Source organism: Sinohyriopsis cumingii, chromosome 9 (assembly GCF_028554795.1).
Source record: "Sinohyriopsis cumingii isolate HCF-2022 chromosome 9, ASM2855479v2, whole genome shotgun sequence".
NCBI lineage: Eukaryota > Metazoa > Mollusca > Bivalvia > Unionida > Unionidae > Sinohyriopsis > Sinohyriopsis cumingii.
In genome coordinates, this window is record NC_142969.1 from 13,203,230 (window position 1) to 13,228,286 (window position 25,057).

A 25,057-nucleotide genomic window follows, 5' to 3' on the forward strand; every position below is an offset into this window, starting at 1 on the left:
TGATCAAAACGATGGTGGGTGAGGGGTGCGGGACATACGTTCAGGAATGGAGAAAAAAAGTCACAGTTGGTAAATAGTTTCACTGACAAATAAAATGAGGTTATAAGAAAAATGTTATGGTCTCATAGGTCAAACATCATCTTACACCCCATGTGTCATCAAATAATCTTACCATATTGAATAGACAATGTTTGTGCATATAAAACTGCATTCATAATAGAATAATGGTCTTTCATCATCATCATCATCATCATCAGTCTAGAAGTCTGGAAGACCGTTGGGGCACCGCACAAGACCTAACAACCAGTTTGCTCCATTCCTCTCGATTGTCCGTTTCTCGGTGAGTCGTTTCAATATGAATGAATTTAATATATAACCTTCATATATTGATATTTTCATTATCACAACGGTGTAACGGAATTTCCTGTAGTTATTCTAATCGATCCTAGTATCTCATGTTTTCGTTTGGACTTGCAATCGAATACATACTATATTGTGTGTCCAATTTTAAATACATCTTAATATATTAAAAGCATGGATTTTTACAGGATATTGCGTAACCAATTTTAGATACATGTAAATGTATTAAAACTAACGGGATTTTACAATATATCTCACTGTAGGTCTAATATTTACAGGCTTCTGTCTGTATTAACAACATTTGAACTTTGTGTTATCTTTTGCGGATTTATGATAAATTCCATTTCAATATGAGAGATTTATCATTTATCATTTTTATTTGTTATATTTCTTTTCTTTGTTAAATATGTACTTATAGCACTAACGCTGAAATTGAACTGACATCTCGTCAATTATGAAATGTTAGATACGTGCATGTAAAACAAGAACATCGTTAACTTGATAATTTACACTTAATTCAGAGTGTGTTAGTTTTGAATTTCATGATCTATTTGATGATTTTAATAATATCACGTTCTTTTGAAACTGTACTCAAAGTTTAATATTTTGAAATGCAGGTGCCAATATAACTATTAATGTTAATTAGTTTCATACCTTTGCAATTGCCGTGCGGTTTCTTATAACTTCACATGATATTCTTTTTAAAGATAGCTTTATCATGAACACCAGTGGATCCGTATAACCTCTTACGATATTCCCTTCAAAGAGGGAGATTGTGGTCATGAACAACATAGGTCCTGTAACACCCCTAGTGACATCACTTTTAAAGGGGGTAAATTTGTCACGGGCATCCGTGGACTTCTCTTAATTTTTTAAATTCTTGCTCCAGGTGTAATTTATGATTCCCACCTTAGTCTATAAACGCTTATTATTATTCTTTGTAATTACAATCATTAGTGTGATTGAGCGATTAATTTATTTCATAAGTGAATATTGAAATACAATTTCTGAATACTACGAACTTTATAGTTGCAAACAAAGTATTTCCATCGACATTTGAAGAAATATGTTGCTGAGCTGTAGCACAGACGAGTGAGTTGTTGAATTGAAGCCTTAATTAGTGGAACAAAGTACTTTGCTGTTGTCAGTAGCACTAGTACTTTGGTTTCTGTTAATCCATCGAGAGGCTTTGCATCGCATGTTTTCTTCGTGGTTCACGGTCATCTGATACAATAATTATTCAAAATTAGTTTATTAAAATTTCAGACATGAAAGCTGCATTTAAAGGCATGGCCAATATAGTGATCAAAATTTCTAACTGACCACAACCTTTCTAACGCGAAATCGCCTACTATTATGAAAGCATGCAAAAATTAAAATGATATCAGATACTGTACATTCCATAGCATGTCAGATTGTAAAGAAAGGACCTTAAGAAAAACAAATATTTAAGTGAAAACTATTTGGACAAAAGAAGATCACAACAACAGTAAAATTCATTGTCAAACCTTTAATAATTACTCTTGTATTGATGACGACAAGACACCCCAAGTGTACAGAGTTTTTGTATCTAGAAAGCATAATTCACATGCAAACGCACACACAAATGCACAGACACGTATGTAAATGCCATTTATGTACTTAAGATTTCTTAGAATGTATCATGCAATAGGTATACCATTTTTATTGTTTCTATTAAGGACGGGTCCTTTTTCACTATTGTTCTACAAAGGCCGTGTATTTTTTTTTTTTTTTTTTTTTACTGCTGGTGTTTCTGTAAAGATGTCATGGTTAGAAATCTATCCGTTTTTAAAAAATACTAAATGTATTTATTTAATTTATATATAAAATCTATAAGCTTACTTTGGAATTTAACATAACTTTTGTAATGTTTGTTTCAAATAGATTGCTGTTGCAACTGAATTTTGTTTTGTTTTGCTTTAACCTACATTTTGAAGTGTTTAAAAGTTCTAAACGTGTCAGTCAATACTTACATTTGGATTCCTTGCAAACTTCAGACGGCGCGGTCACATGTTAAGTCGTTAGCAAGCTCGGCAAACGCTCGAAAGGGTGTGTGCTCGACCCATATCATCGGATCAACCTTGGTCAGCTACCGTGGTGTGTTCTTGTTGTTGATTGGAAAGATTAACATGTAATATGCCCTTCTTTTCTAGCTGATATAGACGCTTTACCATTACTTTCTCTGCGTCATTTTTAGATATGAATTACAAACAGTTCTCTGCTTAATTTTAAGCACTATACATACCGCGAACCCGAGCCAAATAACAGTCTTACATAACTTTGTACAGTATACTGTAATACGTACCCTTGCCATTTTAGGTCAAATTCTGTCACTCTATGGAATCATGTACACATGAAATCTGGTTTAGAGTCGGTTTGCAGCCATTTGACTGCTAATACAACTGAAAAAGTGTGAAAGGTACAAAGACGAATCTAGAAATTATATAGTTTACTTGAGTTGATATATGTGCGAACATCACAGCCATTTAACATTTTTGGGACTTTAAATTGTGTGCCATTTCAAAATTCATGCACGTCCTGACAGGTTGATCTAACATAGCAGCCATTCACACCATGTCCAATCATCGCTATAGACAAGGTCGTCGATCCACTTCGTGGCACATTAACCCTTAGCATATTAACTATCTACATTTCCGTAGTCTGACTGGATGCAGATGAAAGAAATTGATGGAATCAGACGTCTTGTCATATTTATATTGGGATGTTGCTCTCTGACTGGATGCAGATGAAAGAAATTGATGGAATCAGACTTCGTGTCATATTTATACTGGGAATATTTAGGAATAATCATGCTTCTTGTCATATTTGTATTGGGATATTGTTCGGAACAATCAGAGCAGCCTCCGTGTATAATGACATATATATTTCTCCAATTGAATACCTAACAGGTCACGTCACGAACTTTCTTATTGGTTGATTGAATTGCTATGGACAAGGACACTTTGATACGCACGATGACACGTGTTCAAGGCACCGTTTCATCTAGCTAAATGGTTGAGGTGTAACGACATTCGAACACTTCACGCAAATAACTGATTTATACACCTGAACATATTCTGTTCTATTCTCCACACACACACACAACACACACACACACACACACACACACACACACACGCGCGCGGTAAGTCAGTCAGTCAGTCACACACACACACGCACAGTCACACATACACACGTACGAACGCTCTTATGCTTTTTGGATTTTTCCTTTCGACATAAACTGGTGCTATATCATTTTTTCCGTCCGCTGTTCCCTATAAAAGCATTATAATGTATTTTAGAAGTTCAAATTGCATAACAGTGTCAAAACATACATTCACGAGATAAATGAAGTATACCGATCTTCCTATATATACATGAATGAGCGGCTTCTATGTTTCCAGGTCAGGACACGACGGTAAGTATGAAATGTCGACCCTATTTAGTCTTTAACCCCGTTTTGTTGTGGACCTGTGTACCCTTGTAAGCGTTCCAGATGGTACAGCAGGGGTGCATAACCTTTTTTCGGCCAAGGGCCAGATTGCATTTTCTAAGACCACTCGAGGGCCGCAAACAATAATTTCTTGAATATAATTACTGTTCACGGGCCAGATTTCTGTGTTGTTTTTATTTGCCCAGAGGGCCTGACAGAACACGTTTGCGGGCCTGGGTTATGCAACCCTGCTGTACAGTATACTCTCTCTCTCTCTCTCTCTCCTTTCGAATTGAAGTTTATATGTTGGTCCATTGAACCCGTTGATCTCTTGTACATCCAGCATGATTAGCACGGCTACTTTGCAGCGATTTAGTTGCTCTGGAGAGAGAGAGAGAGAGAGAGAGAGAGAGATTTTTAACATGTCGTTTTACTATATTGTACCAAGGGAATAGGAACTGGTATTCTTCTGCGTCGCTTGATCTGGGCTGTTCCGGAGTCTTGAAATACGACTTTTAGTCTTGAAATACGGCGTTTAACTACCAACTACACTAGCGAGGCTCATAGAGAAAGAAATAGATTTCCTTTTACCGTATTTTAAGTCAAGTTAAACATACGATGTATTTACGAACCACTTTAAGATTAGAAAAGTAGTGATAATAGCAAGGACTAGTTTTGCTAGAAAACATCTTACATCTGTCAATATCACAAAGTCCAACTTGATATTGTGTATGACATATACTATACTGACGGCATTGATTTCAATCACCTTTGCATATTGATAAGTTGATTGTTTTCTTTTTTGAGTTTCTATTTTTATTCACATTGATTAAATCAATATGAGACACACTTAATGGTTTTAAGAAAGAAAGTAGAGCACTACCAACACATAGGTCGCTCAGTCATACATGAACGCTCATGGAAAGTATTGTGGAATAGAAACTAAGCGAAATGACGAACCAACGAGGGGTAATTAAAATATGTTATTATATTTACAGTTGATCTAAGTCATTATTCTGTTTTAAGAACAGTACTACCGACCATAAAACAATCTCTCTCTCTCTCTCTCTCTCCTACTTTGGTCGGTTTGACCTAACTTGTACCATCTTTCACAAGTCGAGAGACATCGTGGCATGACACATAGGAAAATACTCTACGCTCGTCTTTTCATATATTTTGGCCCGTATCTTGCTACGATGGTTCAGAGAGAGAGAGAGAGAGAGATAGACAGACAGACAGAGAAAGACAGAGACAGAGAATAAAGTAACCTAAATTATAAAGAATAATTGATGTCATCTGTAATTTATGTCTTTGTTGTTAGATTTTGTACCACAATAAACAGAATACTAACTGATGCTGCAAACTTTTAAACACCGAAATACTTTAAAACATTAATTTCTTACAGTATAAGAATCATTTTGGAGTAAAGTCTTTTGAATTGAATCCTTCAAATAAAGTCAGAGTTTTTCCGTTATGTTGCGATTATTGACAATTTAAATTTATAACATTTTAATTCGTTTTGTTTAGTTTGGTGTTTTTCGGCACAGCAACACATTGTAGGGTACTGAGTTCCAAGGTAATTGGAGTAAAGTGCCTCGCCAAAAGGCACACAACAGTTGGCTAACTGGCTGATCCAGAGGCACGATTGAACTGACACCCTTTGGGTCGCAAATCCGGTACGCTAACCTCTGTGCTAATGGGGGTCGAAAAATAGTTCATTAGAAAATATTCCTCCATGATTGCCTCTCATATCATCAATCAAGTCTGTGATAAAATTCAAGTGTGATTTCATTTTTAATTAACCCTAATGTTCTTGAAGATATAGACATTAAAAATATATAAAATACATACCTAAATAAAATAATTTTAAAGTCGCAATACGTGCAGTATCGCAGTACATATAAAGCTTGACACTTGAGATATGGCAGTAGTAAACCGTACAAATCTTGACTCTTGCGATTTGCCAGAGCTTTCCGTTGGTCAGTATTTCTTTCTGGGTCTTCCCGGGTTCTTCATCTTCTTCATCAGTCTCCTGACCTAGTGTGGTCGTCGAGGCACTGTGCTGCTGAACATCTGACCAGTTCCTTCCACTTGTCTCGATCATGTGCCAATGCCTGTGTCTCCGCAAAACTTTTCCTGGTCCACTCTGTGATGTTATCAGTCCACATTTTTCTCTGTCTACCTCTCCTTCTGCCACCCTGGACGCTGCCCTGTAGGGCTGTTGTGATAGACTGTTGGCTCTAGTGACATGGCCATACCATTTCAGCTTTCTGTTTTGACGGTGGTGAAGAGGTCCTCATATTGACCTACTTCGCGCCTGATGGTGTTACGCACTTCTTCATTTGTGATGTGGTCCATGTAAGAGATACCAAGGATGGTTCTGTAGCATCTCATTTCAAGTGCCTGGGTTCTCCGTTGTAATTCTGCTGTCAGGGTCCAGGCCTCACATGAGTACAAAAAGAGTGAGATGACTAGAGCTCGCATTAGTCTGATTTTAGTTTTCAGACAGATATTCTTGTCTCTCTAGATAGGTCTTAGCTTTGACATAGCTGTCATTGTGTGTGTTGCTCTTGACAAAATTTCTGCTCTTGATCCCTCTTTAGTGATTATGGAACCAAGATATTTGAACTGGCTCACTGTTTCCAGCTCATGTCCTCTGACTTTAATCTTGATTGAGATTTGTTTGCCACAGTTTGTCATCAGCTTTTTCTTCTCAGCGCTTATCTCCATGTCAAATCTGGAAGATGTTTCATCCAGGTTCTTCACTAAGGTGGCAGGCTCGTCTTCACTGCCTGCCAGCCCATCAATGTCGTCTGCAAAGCGGAGGTTGGTGATGTTACGCCCTCCAGTGCTGACTGTCCAGCAGTGGCTTTCCAGGGCTTCGCTCATGATGCGCTCTAAGTAGATGTTGAAAAACGTGGGTGAGAGGAGACAGCCTTGACGCACTCCCACTGTTGTCTGGAACCAGTCCCCCACATAACCTTGGGCGATTACTGCACAGGTAGCCTTGGCGTACAGCTGCTTGATGGTATTGGTTAACGTTTGACCCATGTTATACTTCTTCACTGTGGCCCACAACGCCTCATTCCACACTCTGTCAAAGGCCTTCTTGAAATCTGTGAACACATGATAGATGTCTTGTTGGTGTGGCGAGTACTTTTCACACAGAACCCTGAGATTGAATATTTGTTCTGTTGTGCTTTTTCCATTCTTCCACACCGGAACCCAGCCTGTTCTTCAGCGATTATTTCTTCTGCTTTTGGTTTCAGTCTGTTCAAGATGATCTTCAGCATTACCTTACTAGCATGGCTGATCAAACTGATAGTTCTGTAATTTTGGCACAGCTGGAGATTGCCATTTGGGGGGAGTGTTATAATCAGTGACTGGGTCCATTGTGCTGGCCATTCACCTGTCTGCCAGATATTGTTGCAGATTTTTGTTAGCAGGTCTTTCACTGATTCCCCTCCCCATTCTTGGTAAGTTCAGCTGGGATGTTGTTTACTCCAGCTGCCTTCCTATTCTTCAGTGCCCTTATTGCTGACTCCACCTCTTCTTTGAGAATGGGGAAGTCATCATCATTTGAGGAGTTTGGAACTTAAAGCACCTCTGGGTCTCCTGTGGACTGATGGTTGTAGAGTTCTTGGCAATACTCAGTCCATCTTTCTGCAATGTGACTCGCTTCTGTGAGGCATTTTCCATTTTTATCTTGAATGGTACTGGCTCTTGGTTGTTTCTGTCTGATGAGGTCTTTCACAATTTGGAATGCCTTTATGCTGTTATTCTTTATCAGACTGCTCAGCATTATCAGTCTGTCTTCGGCAAAAGTCGTCTGGTGGAGCCCATCCCTCTCCAGACCAAGGAGTTGCGAGAAGGGGATGTAGTACATCGTTCCCGGGTTCATCCTCCACCAAATATACTGTCCGCCATGTATAGCTGAAACATGGTGTTAAACCCAACGAAACAACACTTGAGATTCATACGGATAATCAAAACTACGGTGCAGTTTGATTTTGCATTGCCACAGTAGACCAGAAATAATACCATGTACTTAAAATTTGTTATTCGTTTGTAATTAGTTCTTTAATATTTTGAGAACTTACTTTTTTATTGACACAATGGGTAAATGAGTGTACTGATGTGCAGGTAAATCTGACACATGTTGTGCGTGATTTCAGTCTGAGGGTAGGTGGTGTAAATTCACAGAAATGTTGCTAGTATTAAATATCTTCGTTTTCATATTTCTATGAGAATTTCAACCACTCATTTTAAAATTTAGCTTGAACTCAGTTTTGTTGCTTTCACCAGTATTAGCTAAATTCATGATTTTAAACAGAAAATTTACAAATGAAAGTAATACAAGGTTGAATATTGAAAGTGAATAATGACGTGTTTCTTTTTATAAATGCCACTGAAGATAATTATCATTATATCTCCCATATTTTAGTAACTGTGATGGTAATGGTACTTTTGTAGGAATGGTAAGAGTTGTAAAATAATATTATCTATTGATACATATTCCTATATTTTAAAAAAAACTCATTGCAAATTATGAAAGACAAATAATTTCAACAGATAAATTTGACATATCGTTGTGCTTGCTTGTTTGTTTGTTTTACGTGTTGTTTGCAGTTGAATTTTACAGCCTCGTGTATCACATATGTGACCTGTGTGCAGTGGAGATTGGACTTTGAGCTGCTCCGTAGGCTTAGTCGATTGATATTACTTAAGCAACTCCTGTATAAGTTTGAAATACATGTAACTGTTTCAACGAACATGGCCATAACAAATCGACAAGTATAAGGTATTTTTCCGTCTTGTATTTTTTATACTGTCATGGTGACATTTTTGCTGGTTCATGACAAAGCAGATGGCCTTTTTTATCTTGTCATAAAATAAATCGTCAGTGTTTTGCGATGAACAGCTGTCTATAATTATAATCCTTTCGTTAAACCGTACATTTGTTCACGAATTCGAAGGTTAAAAATCTGGATCGTTCACGACATGATCGATAAACATTAATTTTAACTTACGAGAGCAGAAGAACATAGAAAGGCACACGCAGTCATGTTTCTTTATTATTATTATTATTATTATTATTATTATAACTTTTTCTGAAAATTATATGCTCGTTAATTAATGTTCTACCCGGCGTACATTAAAAACTAACTCACCTAGACTATAGAGGTAGTAAATTCACGCTTTGTGTCTGAATGTAATCGTGTATAGTAGCGCGCACGTTAACTGAAAAGTTGTCAAGACCGATTGGAGGGAGTGGGGTGGTATTTGGTATGAAGATATATATATATATATATATATATATATATATATATATATATATATATATATATATATATATATATATATATATATATCGTTGCAAAGACAAACGTTGCCTACTTTGTAAACATATGACAGAAACCAAATCTTTCAAAGTTGAACAAAGGAGCTAACTCGATGATCAATCAGAATTTAGGATGAGGATGTTGACACGGCATATCAATACAGATATGTGCCATTCAACACGTTTGCGAAACCATCGCTTTAAAAAGCAAATAAACAATCATAAAAGCCACATTCGCAACAAAATCAACGAGAAAGTCTCCAACCACTAAAACTCGAATGGACATTCAGTCGAGTCCGAGTGAATCTAACGGGGTTGGGGTGGGGGTGGACAGACATAGAACGTACACGTAAGGAATGATGCAGGATACTAAAATCTTTAACTCATGGGGAGTTTGGCCAACAAAAAAAAAATAATCTAGCCTTACCGTTGTAGTAGTATCAAAATTAAAGCCAAGTTTGCGCTAATATCTACCAAAGTAATTATATTTTTTATGATATTGTAGTCATTATTATTATTATTATTATTATTATTATTATTATAGTTCTCGTCCATTATCCCGACACAATTATTTTGTCCATCCTACCTTCAGAACCTCTTTGCATAACTCTACCGGGATATATTTTCTTAGCCAATCTTGGACTCATATCACAGTAAATTGTACTATATATTCCCTACATTTGTTTCTAAGTACTGAACATTCCATTGTAGTCTAAATAATAATAAATCACATCTTATTCTAAAGTAACTTCAAAGATGAACTCACGGTGAAGTTTTTGTCATAGGCTCGCTGGCATTTCTTCAAGAGACTGGACTATAAACAAAGCAATGTGCAATGGAACACATACTTCACTTCCGGATCATCACCAAGGCCTTATTACTCACTATGCACTGTCATCGAAACACACACAGACAACCGCACCATAAACTCGTATTATAAAGGATAAACAATTACCTTTAAACTCATACCAAGAATAACAAAATCTGTCTCTTGTATCACCACCAAAAGGAGACAGGGGAAAATACTCTAAGAATGGACGGACTACATTAGTGGGTATTGAACCGGAACTGGATATTAAACCAGAACTAGTAATTGTGATCTGATTCCTTTTCTTGAAATGCTGGACTATAAATAAAGTACAGTGCATTGGGTCACATATTTCACTTCTGGACTATTATAAATGCCTAATTACTCACTGTGCACTGTCGCCGAAAAAAACGCAGATAACCACACCATAATGCTCAAATTCTAAAGAATAAACAATTAGTTTTAAATCAACACAAGAATGCTTGAATCCAACTCTCGTATCACCACCAAAAAGGGAAAATGCTCTAAAATGTATTGGAACTATATAATTGTGACTGATTTATCCAGTAGAATGTTTTGATCTCTCGCCCCGCTGTTTCCGTCCTTTGTTCACAACCTAGAATCAGGTCAAAACATACTAGTTCGCTATCTAATATAAACAAGAACCCGCTCGTCTATATTTTCTGGTACAAATTTGTATTGTTATATCTCTTGTTGTAAATTGCCTCCAGTAATTCTAACATGTTGGAGTCCAGAATATTGTTTTAATTTTGTGTTAAGTTTTTGTGTTTGGTGTATGCTAAGTTTTTATTTTCCTGTCGGAGAACTTGTTCAGCTTGAAACGTTGGGAAACCGTTTTGAATTTGCGCCGTAATCGTTATCAATTACTGAATATATATATATATATATATATATATATATATATATATATATATATATATATATATTCGAATGAACCCAGGTCCACTGGTAAACGGCACCCACCGCCTTGCCTGCACACACGAGCCTATATTCCCTCACGACTAAGCATACATCACCAAAAAATGATGCTACTAAATCGGTGTTATATGCACTCGTGTGTAGCAGACACACTCACATGACGACCAAGTGATTAATTCTCATATATAAACACAGTCATTTTAGATTCCTATGAAAGAAATCAAGGTATATAGAATTAAATATAGAGAATTATAAATATACACCAGGCAGAACGGAAAGTGCTATCCCTGGATTCTATAGAAGAATGCTTGATACTAATAGGCAGAATTTATATTTAATACAAATAATACTATCATACAGGTTAGAGAATTATCTTTTGCAGCCGACACATTTTCTTTTAAGTAAGTCTCTAAATTTGCTTAATAGCCTATGACTACTATAACAACGAAATATCCGGGATATAATCTGCGCTTACATAAAGTTACATAAAATAACAGATGTCGTGATGGCTCATCAATTTCTAGGTCAGTACAAATATTTTCCAGTATCAGCAACAAGCTCAAATAAACTAGTTGACACATAATAAAGTTAAAAGGTTTATTTCTTGTAGAAACAGCCATGTAAAGGTTTGCAAACATAACCGTTTTTCTGTTTTATTTGTTTGTCCTGTCGATGTTTTGCATTTGTCTTTGAAAAAGACTAATTAAAAAGTCGAAAGCGCCCAGATTAGCTAGATACTAGTTTCGCACGTATATGTATATGTGTGTGTGTGTGTGTGTGTATATATATATATATATATATATATATATATATATATATATATATATGCTTATTTCTTTTCTTTTTACATGCGACTTGTTGATGCCAAATATCTGATATACTGATATATTTATTGTTTTTGTACAGGAAGTAATAATTTTACAGAAATTCATATTTTTTACACTATTATGAGCTGAAAAGACCACTCTAGGAAATTAACATGTTGTTAATACCGAAAATAGACTGGCAGGATACCATTTCCAAAGCCGTTTTCATGGTGCTAGTGTTTTTCCTGGCAACAGCGGCCCAAGGTGAGTTTCCGTTTTGATATATTAGCAAATATTAATTGATCTACATTTAAATCCGATTTGTATACAAGACGAATTCAATTTTTATCGGATGACGTAAGATCAATTTCATTATTTTTCTGTTCTTGTTAGATATTTTGCAATTATGTTGAGTTTTATTTTTAACTATAATGGATAGCTTGCAGATCATAAATACTGTTAAAAATAGTGCTCTCATTTCATAGAAGAGAAAATTGCGCAGTAATACGGGATAAAGATGGATGTTAAGATGTATATCATATTATTCTTTTTTTAATAATTGCTTTCGATAGATTAGCCTTTTATCTTTAAGGAGTAAGAGTGGTAAAGTACAATTCAGATTATTTAACAATTCTATTTACAGGAGAGTGGTTACTTGTGATAGTGTATCTTGGGAAGGATTACCTACGTGTTTGGCTTCATACTACGGATTCCTCATTGAATGGAACTCTGTCAACGGCTAAAACAGTTCCCATTCCGTCGGTAACTGCATTGCTGGAATACTACCGCTTGCAAAATCTCCATATGTACCTCGCTCTGGCAATATCAACGTCATTTCTCATGTTCTATGGCATGGCCGGAGGATTTCAGTGGTATTTCTACATCAAAAGGCGGCACAAGGTAGGTTCATGTTAGATGCACGTGAAAAGGTCGTAGGCAAAGTGGCACATGATTGTAAGATTATAGGCGTCTGGGACGATGAGAAATAACCATAATTATTAGTCAAAAGCTATTGTAAAAAATATCCAGAATGGCTTTCTTAAACTCTGTTCTCTTGCAGAACACGAATAGAAATTTAACCTGCAAGATTGTCGAGTAGGGGAATGATTGATGGACCCCGCGTTCGCCAGAAATCATGTAAAGGTGGAAGCACAAATAATCCTAATTGATATTGACTCTTGAAAAAAGTAACTCCTATGGACCCTCTAAACTCTATATATTCTTTATGACGTATTGATACTCCATTGATTCGACCCATTCAGTCTAATTACGGTGGCATATTTGAGACACAATTGACATGAGAGAGAGAGAGAGAGAGAGAGAGAGAGAGAGAGAGAGAGAGCCATGTCTGCTACATGTGTTAGATAATAATGTTTCACCATTGGCTAGAACCGTAATGTAGACATTTTCGTCTGAAATCTAGCGCTATATGTTTAGATATGGCGTACTCACTAACTCACTGTAAATTAATTATATAAATTTGACATATGTATGTTAGGTGAATCAATTGCGATGGTCGACTCAGCGTGGAGTGCAATTGTTCCCTTAAATTCATCAGGTTTGATGATTTTCCTGTGCGTACTTATTAAATTATGAGAAATGAAGGATGAACGAATTCAAGTATTGTTGTTTGCTTGTATAAAAAAAAACTTTAAAATTGTTGAACACTTGCTCTAAAAATATCTACTGTGATTATAATGTCAAAGAAACCGCATCGCAAAAACGAAAGGAATATTTTAAAAAAATGAAACAATGATTGCATCTGTAGAATTCTAGTTTTACAGGATGTGATTAATGCAGAGATCGATACTGTTATCTAGTTATGACATGGATGATACACAAACATGCAGAGATTGATACTGTTATCTAGTTATGACATGGATGATACACAAACATGCAGAGATCGATAATGTTATCTAGTTATGACATGGATAATACACAAACATGCAGAGATCGATACTGTTATCTAGTTATGACATGGATGATACACAAACAAGCAGAGATCGATACTGTTATCTAGTTATGACATGGATGATACACAAACATGCAGAGATCGATACTGTTATCTAGTTATGACATGGATAATACACAAACATGCATAGATCGATACTGTTATCTAGTTATGACATGGATGATACACAAACATGCAGAGATCGATAATGTTATCTAGTTATGACATGGATGATACACAAACATGCAGAGATCGATCCTGTTATCTAATTATGACATGGATGATACACAAACATGCAGAGATCGATACTGTTATCTAGTTATGACATGGATCGTACACAAACATGCAGAGATCGATACTGTTATCTAGTTATGACATGGATGATAGACAAACATGCAGAGATCGATACTGTTATCTAGTTATGACATGGATGATACACAAACATGCAGAGATTGATACTGTTATCTAGTTATGACATGGATGATACACAAACATGCAGAGATCGATACTGTTATCTAGTTATGACATGGATGATACACAAACATGCATGAAGGTTTCAAGTCGACGGACACCTTATTGGAATCTTGAATAACGCGGGATCTACGTTGAACGTAGGTTGTAATGTTTGTTCATTATTCATTTAAACTTTTCCAGGCCAACGAGTGGAAATGCCAACCAGATAGGTGGTTAACTTGGGATAATGAGAGACACGAAATAATGCTGGGGTCCTTCAACATGCTACTGGGCTCCACAGGTTCTGGGTTCGTATCGTGCTATATCATGAATGGGGGTACGCTCTTGTTTTTCTTGTTATCAGTATATTTGTAACAGTATCAAAATCCAGGTCGTATACTTTTATAATGTGCTCTTTTCGAACGTATTCACGCTATTTACCAAAGTCACAAATTAAAAGAAAATTAGATCTACAAAAGCATGAAGGTAGTTCTAATGTAGACGAACTCTTCGATCTGTCATCTTATTCACTCCATTATCTGGTTTATCTTCAATCCACAAAGCGTAAGAACATCTAATAGAAATGGATAACATCTAATAGAAATGGATAATATCTAATAGAAATGGAGAACATTTAGTAGAAATGGATAACATGAAATAGAAATGGAGAACATCTAATAGAAATGGATAACATCTAATAGAAATGGATAACATGAAATAGAAATGGATAACATCTAATAGAAATAGAGAACATCTAATAGAAATAGAGAACATCTAATAGAAATGTTAACCGTACTTTAGAAGATCACTAAATCATTTGTAAAAATTATGGCTACATACTGGGCGGTTAAAATCAGACATTTTGTTTCCATGGCGGCCAAAAGTGAAACATGTGTGAAAGATTTTAGAATCGGCAGTGGAGACTTTAGTAAATTCACCTTTGCTCCCTATTAAAAAACTTTGAGCTGCGTTTCTGGGTAGGTTTCAATGGCAGCAAAATAATGCCTTAATGATATTTGTTTGTGAGGTTTCACGTGACGAACACTGAAGAAAAGTTCCGAAAAGGTGTTTTCTTCACGGTCATTGTGTCAGTTGGTACGAACATTTACAAAAAGTCATTATTTTGGATCTCACGAATTTCATGTAGTACTTATGTTAACACATGAATATTGATTAATCTTGAAGGATATGCGTATCCTTGTGCAATTTTATCAATATCCGGTTGTCTTTTTGTTCTCTGTGTAAATGCATGAAAAGCTGCTGCTAAATGTGTTAAAGGTCTGTGTAAATGCATGACATAAGTTTGCAAATGTGTTAAAGGTCTGTGTAAATGCATGATATAAGTTTGCAAATGTGCCGTCCAGTTTTAGGAGAACAATTTTTTGGAAAGCAGTGTTAAATGATTTTGTAATTTCCACCAACCTTTGGTCTTTGAGAGTTGAATGGCTGTATGCGTATATCATGTCACATTTCATGAGATTAACACTTTGCTGTCTTTATGCATTCTGTCTACATTATTACAGCGAAAGAACGCCAGAATGCAACTCAAATCAGCTTTTGTTATCATGTCCGCTTGATTTGCTTGTGTGAACTTTCCGTAAAGAAAATAAATCAACGTTCGGCTAGAATCTCTGAAATAGCCTATTACAATGCACTCTGCGTGTTCAACTAAAATAGAAACCTTGCTATCTATGTACACGCGATTTCCAAACCATTTTCGCACTTTGCAAGAAATTTCTTTCCAATGTTGGGTAAACCATGGCCGACACCCATTGCTCTTTCTTATGTTTCTTTAAGGAAAATGCAGTCTGTATACAAGCGTTTCTGAAGTCGGATGGGCGTACCTTATTTTCTCTGTCTTTGCTCTCTATATGTATAACGAAGCCGTCAGCTACTATCTCCACCGTTTGTTCCACAATCCCTACCTGTACAGGAAGATCCATAAGGTCCACCATCGATATGGGAGCCCCACCGCTTTCAGCACTGTGGCCATGCACCCGTTTGAGTTTACCACATATCAAGTAGTCCTGGCCCTGCCAGCGTTCACTGTACCATTGCATGCTGGTAAGTATGGGTTAAAAATTAACTTCATATGAATTGATTAAAGAGGACAAAGTCTTAGTAATAAGTTGCTATCCTGCTAAATCTCAAAATTAATTACAATTTGAAAAGTAATTCTTGGAATTGTACCAATAAATTTCAAAATAGACCAGGCACGATAGTTATAAAATCCCGTCGTGCTTGTCGTTATTATTACGTAATTACAAGCGACCTAATGTATTCAATTCAAATACTGTCTTCACTCACTATGTATTATACTACTTAGCTTCCTGGTTTAATAAAGAAATATAAACTGGCATAATCCCAGCAATGTTAAGATTTTGTTACTGACATATACTCAGGTTTTAGCGTGAGGAAAATTGACATGCAATGTTCCAAAAACTTATGTTTCATAAACTGACAAATTTTACAGTACAGGAAAGCAGAAGACATATAGTAGACACAGAGAGATTGTAAAGAAACCATTATGTTGAACAAACTTCCTTCTTTTGATGTTGCAGTGTTAAGGATAAAACTGCAAATTTTCATGTAAATTTTAATCATTTTGTTACAACAGTTCGTAACACCACATATAATTATTGTATACTGCTGTCTAAAAACACCATTTATAATAATGTTATGATGCTCTTAAAACACCAGATATAATGTTGAGAGTCTCCTTTAAACACCAGACAGAATGATGCTATAATGCGCTTTAGAAACACCACATATAATGATGTTATAATACTCTTTTAAACACATTAAACACCAGACAGAATGATGCTATAATGCGCTTTAGAAACACCACATATGATGTTATAATACTCTTTTAAACACATTAAACACCAGACAGAATGATGCTATAATGCGCTTTAGAAACACCACATATCATGATGTTATAATACTCTTTTAAACACCATATATAATCATGCTTTGCTAGTTTTCAAATCTTGTATAAAATGGTTCTCTGGGTATCAGGACGGTGTTCTCTTCTTGATGTAAATTAGGTACCACAATTAGTCTTCCTCTTGATGTAATGATGATATCCCGCCCCCCCACCCCCATATTGGTTTCTTGTGGATTGGCTGCCGATGATCATTTGTGTATGTTCGTGTGTTTTATAGTTGTAGATTGGCTAATGATCATTGGCGTGTGTTGGAGTGTTTTATAGTTGTGTATTGGCTGATGAACATTTGAGTGTGTTGGAGTGTTTTATAGTTGTGGATTGGATGACTACCATTTGTTAGTGTTGGAGTGCTTTATAAATGTTGAAAAATAATACCTGGAAGATATATTTTAGATTAGCTTATGACATTGACATTGTAGTCCATTATCATGTGTACCTTTCAAACCAACACAGATATGATGCAATTCATGTACAAATTGTTAACATCCATCTTACTGAGAAGCGTATGTTTTTATTCGTCAAATAAATAATAAGCAGAGTCATAATACTAGAGACAAATATAATCCTATTAGTAATTTCTGTTGTCTCCTTCAGTAACTTTTGAAGCTTGTCCAGTGTAATGGTAAATCTCAAATCTTGATGAAGAAAAATAAAGAATACAATGACAATCACCTGTTAGCATCAGGAAGTCAAGAGGTATTCTGAATTTCTTTCCAAATACTGCCTACTTTATACCATCTACATCAATATTTTGTACATTACCTTCACTTGATCTCAATGTTCTCAGCTCATTTGTGATTATTTGCTCTGTTGTCTTTGTTGTCATTGATGCAGTAACCGCTATCTCCGTGTCATCAGACTATTATAGGATATCAATTACTACAGTAGTCTGTGTTTTAGTCTTGTAAAAGAACTAAGTATAGAAGGTTTAAAAATGTAGACCAGGGAAGAGAAGCATTTGTTAGTCGAGAAAATGAAACCGTTAAAGATATGACAAAAACCCCATTGCAGATACAAAATAAATATTACACAATAATCTGTAAGGAAATGTTACTGTTAGACAATCAGTGATAATTCCCAATGAATCAGAGATGCAAGCAATCAGTACGAATGGACCATTTGACATGTAAGTAAGAACATCTGGAACTTTAATGGATGATTAAAAACGAACGAATTAAAAGTGGAAAATCTCTCTCTGATGAGTACATATTATTTACTTCGCGAGACAAAAAACAAGAGGTTATGTAGATGTTGAAGCAGTTGACAGTTTGGTAATAAGAACATGCCAAATAAAATGGTAAAAGATACGACAGATCTAAAGAGGACATAAATAAAGATAAAAATAAAGAGATATAGAATTCTGAAAAGTTAAATTGCAAGAACTATTGGAAAGTTGAAGAGCACATATATTTGGATATTTAACAGAATACAGGAACATTTTTATAGAGATAACATCAGAAGCATAAATTAAAAAGTTACTCTGAGGTACGAGGGCAAATGAAAGTATGACAATTACTCCGATTATTGCATTATGGGTATGATTATGTCTATGGTAAATCTGGTAAAAGTTTTTAAATGATGCCGAGGAAGAGCAGGTGCTGGTGGAAGTGGTGATGTGAAAAGGTGTCACAAAATCATTGGTGGCATATCAAGATAAGGCATGAAAAATATTGACAAATATTTGTAACAGCTTTACATAACGACAATAGTACAATTATATTTCATCAATGGCAGTGTAATAGGTTGGCTTTTGAAACTGCTGGAGAGGTTGTTTCTCTTGCTTGGCTGATCGTGAAGTTTTCCTTCTTCTATTAATTAATTGGTGTGTTGTTTTTACCTTTGAGCAGAAATGTAGACACTGCAACAATAAGGATAAGAATGCATTGACTATTTTCAAAAAGAAAACAATGCCAGCTTCTACAGTTATCATAATGAATATCAACAACTGTTACTTTATATAGGATCATTTTCTTGTAATTCCTGTAATTTTGGCCTTCTTCTCTGTATAGTTTGAACACATTCTTTTCGGTTTTTTTCGTTGTTTATCTTTGGACTAATTGATAGAGGGTGCTCTTCAATCACTGGAATCATATCTTTAAGCAGTATTCCTATCGGATGATTTTTGATCAAGATATTGTTGTAATCAATAAAGCTCTCCAATCTCATCACGTTATTACTTGACAACAAAAATATATAGTCACCTTTAGCGGTGTAGCCAAGGCTGACCTTTGAATCTGGGATATATTTCTGACATCTTATCGTTGTTATTCATTTGTCTTGAACAGCGAAAACAGGCAATTATTTGAACACCAAAAATGCAGATTGCGTAAGACCCGATACTCTAATTTAATATTTCTATTTCTACTGTCAAACACTTGTCTGCCCTGTTATCCTGTAAAAGATGTATATGCAGCTTATTTCATAATCTGCTGTAAAAATATTATCGTAAACATTGTTCTATTTTCTTATCTCAAATTCCCAAGTAACTTCTGCAACTAATTTACCCCCATTTTGGTGACACTGATTGCTAGCTAATCCTGACGTCCCTGGAACCCACTATATCCTCTTCATTATGTACTGTTATGAATTTCCAATAATGCCTTGGAGGTAGGTTAATATAATTACTGGTTATTTATAATAGTTCTAAATCTATGTTGTTGTTGTGTGTTATCCATGTAAATATATGTTACATTCAGTTATCGCATGTGAAAGTAAACAGGAAACTTGTATAATGAATTTACTATGGTACACACTGATTTACTAACTCTGGTACATACTGATTTACTAACTCTGGTACACATTGATTCACTAATGCTGGTACACAATGATTTACTACCTCTCGTACATACTGATTTATTAACTCTGGTACACACTGATTCACTAGCTCTGGTGCATACTGATTTACTAACTCTGGTACATACTGATTTACTAACTCTGGTACACTGATTTACTAACTCTAGTACACACTGTACATACTTATTTACTAACTCTGGTACACACTGATTTACTAACTCTGGTTCATACTGACTTGCTAGCTCTTGTACACATTGATTTACTAACTCTGGTACAAACTGATCTGTTAAATTTCAAAACAAGTTATTTAACATCAAGTCTGTTTAGTTTAACTGATTCTGTCAAAATACAATGTCACAGATTTTGCTGTTTCTGTTGACAGATCATCACTGTCAGATTTTGAAGTGTAGTCGACAAAATGTTTCAACAGTCTATAAAGGTTTTCATTGTATATATGTTGAATAGCACGGCCTGATAATTCCTTAATACTTTATTCCGTTACTTACATGTCGCTGATTTTCACATATCATCAAATTCATAAACTAGAGCAAATATGCCGGTCATTGTCAGTCATTTTATCTACTTGTTTTGTTTTAACCCCACATCTAATTGCATTCTGCCTTCTAGTACCTATATATTAACTCTTGTGTCCCCAAAAAAGTTTCTGGATCATGACATACCATTTTCCTTACACTTAAATGGGAGTAAATAAACAGTATTTGGCTGACATGTATAATATGTAATGACTGATGAGTCAAGACAGTTCACTTCTAATTTAGCACTTTAGATTGTTCTTCATGGAGTCAAAACAGCACACTTCTAATTTAGCAATTTAGATTGTTCTTCATGGCGTAGAGACGAGTCAAAACAGCACACTTCTAATTTAGCACTTTAGATTGTTCTTCATGGCGTAGAGATGAGTCAAAACAGCACACTTCTAATTTAGCACTTTAGATTGTTCTTCATGGCGTAGAGACGAGTCAAAGCAGCACACTTCTAATTTAGCACGTTAGATTGTTCTTCATGGTGTAGAGATGAGTCAATACTGCATACATCTAACTTTTCATATTGTTCTTCATAGCGTAGGGACAAGTCAAGACTGCAGACTTTTAATTTAGCACATTAGCTTGTTCTTCATGGTGTAGAGCAACAAAAACAGTATTCTAAAGGTCCAACCATACCCCCCCAAACAAATTCAGCCCCTCCCCTCTTCCGAACATTAAATGGTCGGTCCCTGATTTGGGGAAAAGTTGGCTATGGATCGTCATTTGTTTTAATGCTCACAATATTCAATAAATTGCATGCTAAATAATTCACGTTTTACAATTTACGTCGCTTTCTATCCTTCTGTTCATCATTTACAAGTAAAGCACATCAAAGACTTGAGCTTCTATGTGTTTTATGAGAATTTGGTGTTTTCTTGAGATAAAAAAACAAACTGCATTTCTTTCCATATCAAGGAAAATATTTTTACACAATGATAGCGTTTACTTTCAATAATAGTTAATGGCTTTTGTACTTTGTGAAATGAGTTTAAAACTAAAAGTTGTGATAAAAGCACAAATTACTGTATTATTTTCATATGATAAGAAGTATTTCTTGCAAGAAATACCTAGATTAAAATTTCCAACAATGTCCGGATATTCTCTCAACAATGCTCATTTTACAGGTGTCTTTGTAACAATGTTACTGTACGGTTACTACTACGGCATGATTGACCATTCGGGGATAAAAATGGATGCCTTGTGGCCATGGCAACCGTCATCTATGTTCCATGACGACCATCACCGGTAACCACCATTCATATTGAAATATACAACAAAAAGATGTAGTGGCGATGCGAGGGTTAGAGGTGCCAGGAGGCAATATACTTAAGTCGTGCCCCTACTTTGCTACAGAGAACAGGTTTTAATTCAGTTGCCAACCTCCACCTTTCCTCTCACAAATAAGAATTATGAAGAATTGCTCTGGTTAGACTAAAGTCACAGTGAAATATTATGAAAATATTTGCTGCCAAAAAAGAAGGAAAAAAATCAACACAGCACACACTATGCCTGGCACCCCACCACCCTTCGTAGCGCCACTGTCAAGATGGGTCAGGCATATTAGGATACATTAAGTATATTAAAGATAACAGAAGGAACCTTCCATTCTTTGATATGATACACAATAAATACATTTAATTTACATAAACATTACTAGACTCGAGTAATCACTTTATATTGGCAGTGTAGATGAAACTTTACTTGACTCTAGTCATCACTTTATATTGGCAGTGTAGATGAAACTTTACTAGACTCTAGTCATCACTTTATATTGGCAGTGTAGATGAAACTTTACTTGACTCTAGTCATCACTTTATATTGGCAGTGTAGATGAAACTTTACTTGACTCTAGTAATCACTTTATAATGGTAGTGCATATGTGAAACTTTACTTGACTCTAGTCATCACTTTATATTGGCAGTGTAGATAAAACTTTACTTGACTCTAATAATCACTTTATAATGGTAGTGTATACGAAAGTTTACTTAACTCTAAAAATCACTCTGTACTGGCAGTGTAGATAAAAGTTTGATTTCTTGAATAATGTTAGAGCATACAGTACCACCTTTATAGACATTGGCAGGGTAGGTAAAATTCAGTTACAAATAGTTCTATTATGGTGCTATTATTATTTTTAATGGAAATTGATAGTAATATGACAATTGAAACGTCTATCTATCCAAAAGATATAGTTAACTTGCTGAGCTAAAGTTGCCAAGAGAACGTGAATTTTTGTTTAACAACCATATTTCATGTTTCACAGGTATTTTCACTGCAACTTCGGCTTTAATTCACTGTTCTTCGATAAGCTTCACGGAACCCTGCGAAAGAAGGATCGGGTGTATGGAGAAGACGTGTTTGGCGGGAAAGGGAAACAAGTTGATCTGACAGATGCCAAATCAGAATAAAAACGTTAATATTTAGCTAATGAAGCACTTATACGTACTCTGTTGAGAAAATCAAATGCATCTACATGACACAGAGTGTTTAGGAATAATATATTATGGTTTATTGATTATCTGTCTGTTATCGTTACAAAAATATTATGGGCTTAGTTTTTGCTTTTTATTTTATTACTCTGTTTGACATGTACAGTGTACAAATATATATATATATATATATATATATATATATATATATATATATATATATATATATAATATTTGTTGTCATACCGACTGACTTCATATAATTGGGGGCATGATAGCTTTTGATAGCTTTGCTAAAACAAGGTAGAATTTGCTCTGGAATGTAACTAACTGTTTGATAATTTGACTGTTAAATGATCTAATATTAACAGCAGTGCATGTGATAAAGTATACACCTTCCTATATGACAATAAGCTATTTAATTTGCCAACTATTTCCATCTTGAAGTAGAAAACATGATTACTGAAAATGTAATGCAACGAATAATAAATATTAGAAAGTTATAAAGTAGTAACCTTTTAAAAGTAAAATTATCTTATAAATTCTTGTCTAGTAGCAGACGTTTAATAGAATCTATTTTGGGGTTTGCATCATGACAAAGAATTCAAAGTAGAGACATGACATTGCCTTTTGCGAGAATGGGATTTCCTTGTCTCGATTAAAATTTCTACACTGATTTTTTTCTCAACCAATTGTTCTCGAGTTATCACCAGTTTGCAGCGTGGTACTCCTAAGGAACTCCATACGATTTTTGTCATCTATTTTTTTCCGACTTCATTACTAAATGAATTCTCTGCTTTCCAAGGGCAAATACTCTAGTTAATCTTCAAAGGCTTGACTCCCTAGTTATGTCTCTTTTTCTGTCTGTTTGTGGTTTGTCATTGTAAAACATGGTGGAATAATGAATCATTTGAATTAATTATCATATTGCGTTGTTTCATTCTTGTTAGATATATTCTTGAATTAAAATATATAATTAACAAATTAACAGTATTGGTCTGTGGTTTACTCTAATGCGCCTAATTCAAGATATTTAAAGTCCAGTTATTTTGAAGGTCATCTGAGCTTATGATATGCCATGTGTCCGTAGTTTGTTACAAAAAATGCAAGATGCTGTTTTTCCGTTAAGATTCCAAAAGATTTCAAGAAAGTAACAGACAATGTAGAAATATTAAGACTACTTTAGCACAGTTGTTATTAATGTTTTGTCACATTTTGCAAACATGGCTGCAACCACAACACAAGGCTTGCCCCCGGATCAAACGGTCTATGCAGGCAGTGGCTTTTTGACTTACTTTATGGAAGTCGTGTTGAGAATAATGATATCATTAAAGTGCATCAAACGACATACTGACGTCATGACGATTTGAGACAACTAGGCCAATACCGGAAAAGAAAGGGTTGGAAATCCATACAATATCTTTGTCATGTGCGTGGGAAAAATCATTCGTGACATTCAACTTCAGATGACATGGTCATTCACCAGTTCTATACCGTCCATATTAAATCAGAATATGGCCAGTCCTTTACCGTCAAACGTAGGGGTAAATACAACAAAACAATTCAGAATTATTATATAAAATACACACTAATTTGATGCCAATTATTATGCAACAAGCTGGTCACTTCCTAGGCAAGTACATCACATGCTATGATCCAGTAAATATTTCACTTACTGGACATTGTTAAGCACTTACCAGGAGATTTTAATCATGTAAATATTTCATGTATTGGATGTTGTTAAGCACTTACTGGGAGATTTTAATCATGTAAATATATCATGTATTGGATGTTGTTAAGCACTTACCGGGAGATTTTAATCATGTAAATATTTCATGTATTGGACGTTGTTAAGCACTTACCGGGAGATTTTAATCATGTAAATATTTCATGTATTGGACGTTGTTAAGCACTTACCAGGAGATTTTAATCATGTAAATATTTCATGTATTGGACATTGTTAAGCACTTACCGGGAGATTTTAATCATGTAAATATTTCATGTATTGGATGTTGTTAAGCACTTACCGGGAGATTTTAATCATGTAAATATTTCATGTATTGGACGTTGTTAAGCAATTACCGGGAGATTTTAATCATGTAAATATTTCATGTATTGGACGTTGTTAAGCACTTACCGAGAGATTTTAATCATGTAAATATTTCATGTATTGGACGTTGTTAAGCACTTACCAGGAGATTTTAATCATGTAGGACCCAATATGTTTGTTG

General features: G+C 35.2%; 1 protein-coding gene across 7 annotated transcripts; it reads left to right on the forward strand.

The window, feature by feature from the left end:
• The first annotated feature begins 3,661 nt into the window (after positions 1-3,661).
• Positions 3,662-23,814, forward strand: LOC149791286 (uncharacterized). Of its 7 annotated transcripts, none has more exons than XM_089969806.1 (8): positions 3,697-3,799; positions 5,342-5,490; positions 11,855-11,972; positions 12,352-12,608; positions 14,314-14,449; positions 15,910-16,176; positions 21,522-21,642; positions 22,661-23,814. In XM_089969806.1, exons 3-8 carry the CDS (start codon positions 11,882-11,884, stop codon positions 22,803-22,805), a joined length of 1,017 nt encoding a protein of 338 aa, XP_089825932.1. In that variant the 5' UTR covers positions 3,697-3,799; positions 5,342-5,490; positions 11,855-11,881; the 3' UTR covers positions 22,806-23,814. The 7 variants fall into 7 exon arrangements, with proteins under 7 accessions (XP_089825931.1, XP_089825932.1, XP_089825927.1 ...); XM_089969801.1 differs by having other exon boundaries at positions 3,698-3,799; positions 11,809-11,972; XM_089969804.1 differs by having other exon boundaries at positions 3,698-3,799; positions 11,827-11,972.
• Positions 23,815-25,057: the final 1,243 nt, after the last annotated feature.